Below are 5,715 nucleotides of genomic sequence, written 5' to 3' on the forward strand. Positions count from 1 at the left end.
ATTAGTCGTTTATTTATTATTTTTTCAATTAGTTTATTTAGTGTGTTGGTCAGTTATATGGGTCTATAATTTTCGATGTCGAATTTACTTTTGTTGGGTTTTGGAATGGGAATTTCTGAGGGTTATGAAGTCAGAATTGTAGTTCTCGTCGCTATTGTTTTTATGAAAATAATTTGCAAAAGCTTCAGAGGCATTTTGTGAAGATGTTATTTTTTCTTGATTGTAAAGCAGGATATCAGGGATGGTGTTGAATTTATTGCCTCTGATGGAGTTTATTTTATTCCATATGATATTTGAGGGAATTTTGTGCTTTATAGATGACGTAAAATTTTGCCAAGATAATGTTTTACTTTTTTTTATGATGAAGCGCGCTATAGCTCTGGTTTCTTTTATGCTGAATGTGATCTGTGATGGATTTAGTTTTTTTATATCGGTTAAGATTTTTTTTATAGTTTTTAATAGCGTCTTGGCATTCTTTATTCCACCATGGAACAGATTTATTTTTTTATGTTTATGTGTGTTTTTAGTCCAATTGATAGGTTAGCTGCTTCTATAATAATGCCAGTGAATTTTCTAACTATTGAGTCTATTTCTAGTTGATTGCCGTATGGGTTTAAGTCTAATGGGTTTTGATTAAGTTCGAATTCAATTATTTCAGCGAAGAGTTCCCAGTTTGGATTTTTAAGGTTCCATTTTGTGGAGTATTTTTTTTCATTAAGGTGGTTTTGATACTGAATTCCAATGGGGTAGTGGTCACTATCGCTGTAGGCAGGAAGTACTTGCCAGTCAAATATTGTAGTGGAGTTGATGCTAGTGATTGTGAGATCTATTGCAGAGAAGTTTCCATTTGAAACATTATGTCTAGTAGGTTCATTGTTGTTTAGAAGGATGAGTGTTTCTTCTTCTAACAATTCTTCAACCATTTGGCCTCTGTGGTCAGTGTGATTGCATCCCCATGAGGTGTTGCGGCTATCGGAGTCATCCAAAAGGACGAATGGTTTAGGGAGCTGCTTAATAATATCCTTTAGATGTTGCTTAGTGAAGATTTTTCTATCGGGGATGTATATGTTGCATATATATAGAAGTTTTTGTAATTCGACTAAAGTTGCGATGGCTTCGAGATCAGAGGTAATTGGAATATTTTCAGAATCGATGGTGTCTTTGATGAAGGTGGCTTGCCCTGAGAGCATCGGTTCTGTTTTGAAAGTAGCCGGTGTAATTTTTGATACTTGCAGAATGATTATTCTTAAGGTTGGTTTCCTGGAGACATAGTATTGAAGGTTGGAGATCGTATATAATGCGGTTGATGCCGACAGAGAGTTTATAGAAACCGTTAATATTCCATTGTACAAATAAGGTCATAGAGAAGAGATAAAGAGAAAAAAAAAAGGTTGTGTGGTTTTGTTTAGACATATTTAGCATTGGATAGAACTTTGTTTAAGAGATTGGGATTGGAAAAGCAGATTCCTAAGCTTCGTTAGGCGTGATTTGAGTGCTTTTTCCTTTATTTTAGGATGAATTTGTTCAATTATGTGTATTAAGGTTGGGATGTTTGTGTTTATACTTTCGGTAAGTGTGTGTACATTCATTGATTTATTGTTAAAGTTGTCCAGGATGTATTTGAATTTAATGTATGTGATTGGTAAGGACTGTGAAGTGATCGATGATTGGATTTAGTTTTTCGTCTAAATTTGTATCGAGACTGCTGGACGAATTTGAGCGAGATTGTATTTTGGGTTTCTTGATGTGTTTTTTCATTTTTTTTGGCTGAGGTAGATGGCAATAAAGCATTAGGGGAGTCCGGAGGTTTAGAGGATGAAGAGTCAGACATCAGTCTTGTCTGTGTTTCAATTTGTGCGCGGGGCGGTGCTTCGTCGAAATGATTTTGAGTTAAAGGGAAAAATTTGGATTCTTCGAGATTTTCGGTCAAATCCGATTTAGTTTGGTCAAGTATATCAGACGTTGGACTTGTTGGAGAGCGGATATTTTCGATTAATTCGGTGTGATCTATAGTGACGTCCTCGGGCATGTTTAGTTTGTTTGGGCTGGATGTTGTACTTTTTCCTAGTGTAGCATCTATATTTTTACAATTATTTGAGGTGTGTCCGCTGGCTTTGCATAGAAAGCAAGTTACTATGTCATCGGTGAACAAATTCTGAGCTGAGATTCGTTTGTCGTAATTATTAGCGAGTTTGGAAGTTTAGGAATGTCTTCGTGTTTAATGAATAGTTGTCTTCGGAAGCTCATTATATGTTCGAAACCTTCAATATTAATACCCGCTTTGAGATGGCTGATTTGTGATATGGGAAATATGTCTAAGTTATTTAGGGCGTTTGTAATTGCTTGATTAGGTATAGATGGGCATACATTTGATATAATATATCTTTTTGCCGGGTTTAACAATCTACGTATAGGTATAATTTGATCGTTGATATTGATTGATTGGGTTTTTTTAAATGAATTGTCGAGTATTTGTTTGCTGGACAGAAAGATGCAAAAGCGGTTATTCGAGATTCAAGAGATAAACGTTTTATTTTTAGGAGAAACAATTCTTCCTATTGCAAGAACATAATCTTTTTGTGGTATTCCATCAATAGTGTTAAAGACTAAGGCTTGTTCACGGCTGGGGTTTTTTCCCATGGCGGCAGCAGATGCGAAGTTTATATTGTTATTGTTCGTCTTATTCGATGGAGATATTATAGGTAGGTAATTAGTGGATATGTTATTATTTGTGTGTTGAGCGATAGTGCCTGCGGTGCGGTTCTTATCTCTGGACGGTGTTGTTGTTGCGGAGAGTAGAAGAGGACTCTTGATTGCGATGCGTGAGGTATGATTGCTCGTTGGGGTGGAGGGAACACCGATATTACGGTCGGTGCCTTACACCACTATGTTTTTGGTTGATTGTTGAATCGACGCGGTTTTGTGTGGTGGCTTATTTATTTTGGTTTTAAGTGTAAACATGGTTGAATTTGAGACGGGTGGAGTTTTTGGGCGTAGTGCCCGTAGGGTTTTTATTCATTTCGTGAAAATAGGCGGTTGGGTGTTATATTAATTAAAACATATTACCTTTTCGAATGTCGACGTGTTTTCTGTGCTATCGAAAAGCTATAAAACGAACAGCGCGATAAGAACACGTGTCGGCTGTTGAACACGAACTGAAATATTATTTTAAATGAAACATTATTTTATGTCCTTCATGCATTACAATCACATACTAGAGTCCGCGCAGGTCCTCTTCCCATTTAATTTTTTTGCATCATTAATAAATTGCATTAATTTTTATACATTTTCTAATACATATATTACGGTGATACACCTCTGATCATAATAACTGTTCGTTTATTTTAATGTAAGCAATATTTAGTTTTTGGATTGCAGTATTTAGCTTCCAGCGTATTCTTTTGTTTAGTATTATTATTTCACCCAGGTTCCTCATACAATTTTTTTTTTTTACATATTTAACTCAAGTAGATTTCTTTGTATAAATGTTTTTATATATTAACTGGTTATACCTGGGAGTGCTCAGAGTACCTGTGTACTTACTATATAATTTAAATACCTGGAGGTTATAGACTGCAGTTTCTAGTTCGTTATTTGTTAAGTTATTTCTTAAGAGTATTTAAAGAATTTAATTTTATCTAATTTTTTTTTTATTTCTTATAATGCATTTGTTTGCATGCTCTCGCGTTCCCCTTCAATTAATTTTTTTTATATATTTAACTGCATTTTGATCTATTTTTTATAGATATTTTAAACTTGACAACCTGGTGCCATATAAATTTTTTTAATTTTTTTGTTGATTCTTAAAATGCGTTTGACGCGACTGCACATGTTCTCATTTCAAATTTTTTTCATAAATTTAACCCCATTGAATTTTTAATATAAATACTTTCAACTGTGTAAGTCTTCAGAAAAGACCTAATGTTTAATTTTATCTCATTTGTTTTTGATTTGTGTTATCTATTTTCCTATAGGCTTCGGTGGAGCACTCAACATTTTTTTTTTCTGTTCCTTAACTCCTGTTGATCTTTCTATAAGATTTCTAAAACACTGACAACCAGATGCCATATAAATTTTTTTTTGATTCTCTGCCTTTGCCTGCGGTCTCCCAATAGTTCCCCTTTCAATTTCTTTTTCAATTTAACTCAATTGATTAGTTTAGATATATCTAGATTAGAAATATTCTAGGTAGTTCCACGATTTCCAGGCCATTCCAGCACATTCCTAGATTCACGCATTTCCCTGATTCCAGCACATTCCTAGATTCAAAAATTTCCCCGATTCCAGCACATTCCTAGATTCAGAAATTTCCCTGATTTCCAGCACATTCCTAGATTCAGAAATTTACCTGATTCCGGCACATTCCTAGATTCACGCATTTCCCGGATTTCTAGCACATTCCTAGATTCAAACTTTTTCCTAGATTCAGAAATTTTCCTGATATCCGGCACATTCCTAGATTCACGCATTTCCCGGATTTCTAGCACATTCCTAGATTCAAACTTTTCCCTAGTTTCAGAAATTTCCCTGATATCCAGCACATTCCTAGATTCACGCATTTCCCGGATTTCTAGCACATTCCTAGATTCAAACTTTTTCCTAGATTCAGAAATTTCCCTGATTCCAGTACATTCCTAGATTCACACTTTTCCCTGATTTCCAGCACATTCCTAGATTCAGAAATTTCCCATGATTTCCAGCACATTCCTAGATTCAGAAATTTCCCTGATATCCAGCACATTCCTAGATTCAAACTTTTCCCTGATATCCAGCACATTCCTAGATTCAGAAATTTTCCTGATATCCAGCACATTCCTAGATTCACGCATTTCCTGGATTTCTAGCACATTCCTAGATTCAAACTTATCCCTGATTTCCAGTACATTCCTAGATTCAAACTTTTTCCTAGATTCAGAAATTTCCCTGATTCCAGTACATTCCTAGATTCAAACTTTTCCCTGATTTCCAGCACATTCCTAGATTCAGAAATTTTCCTGATATCCGGCACATTCCTAGATTCACGCATTTCCCGGATTTCTAGCACATTCCTAGATTCAAACTTTTTCCTAGATTCAGAAATTTCCCTGATTTCCAGTACATTCCTAGATTCAAACTTTTTCCTAGATTCAGAAATTTCCCTGATTCCAGTACATTCCTAGATTCAAACTTTTCCCTGATTTCCAGCACATTCCTAGATTCAGAAATTTTCCTGACATCCGGCACATTCCTAGATTCACGCATTTCCCGGATTTCTAGCACATTCCTAGATTCAAACTTTTTCCTAGATTCAGAAATTTCCCTGATTCCAGTACATTCCTAGATTCAAACTTTTCCCTGATTTCCAGCACATTCCTAGATTCAGAAATTTTCCTGATATCCGGCACATTCCTAGATTCAAACTTTTCCCTAGATTCAGAAATTTCCCTGATATCCAGCACATTCCTAGATTCACGCATTTCCCGGATTTCTAGCACATTCCTAGATTCAAACTTTTCCCTAGTTTCAGAAATTTCCCTGATATCCAGCACATTCCTAGATTCACGCATTTCCCGGATTTCTAGCACATTCCTAGATTCAAACTTTTTCCTAGATTCAGAAATTTCCCTGATTCCAGTACATTCCTAGATTCACACTTTTCCCTGATTTCCAGCACATTCCTAGATTCAGAAATATATACCCATGATTTCCAGCACATTCCTAGATCAGAAATTTCCC

The 5,715-nt window shown here is 35.4% G+C and overlaps 1 protein-coding gene across 1 annotated transcript; it reads right to left on the reverse strand.

Annotated features, from left to right (window-relative positions):
* Positions 1 to 497: 497 nt before the first annotated feature.
* LOC103311496 lies at positions 498 to 1,190 on the reverse strand. Its single transcript, XM_008191133.1, has one exon. The coding sequence runs from the start codon at positions 1,188 to 1,190 to the stop codon at positions 498 to 500; it is 693 nt and encodes a 230-aa protein (XP_008189355.1).
* Between the last annotated feature and the right edge of the window lie 4,525 nt (positions 1,191 to 5,715).

This window comes from Acyrthosiphon pisum, chromosome A1 (genome assembly GCF_005508785.2).
Source record: "Acyrthosiphon pisum isolate AL4f chromosome A1, pea_aphid_22Mar2018_4r6ur, whole genome shotgun sequence".
In the NCBI taxonomy this organism is placed as follows: domain Eukaryota; kingdom Metazoa; phylum Arthropoda; class Insecta; order Hemiptera; family Aphididae; genus Acyrthosiphon; species Acyrthosiphon pisum.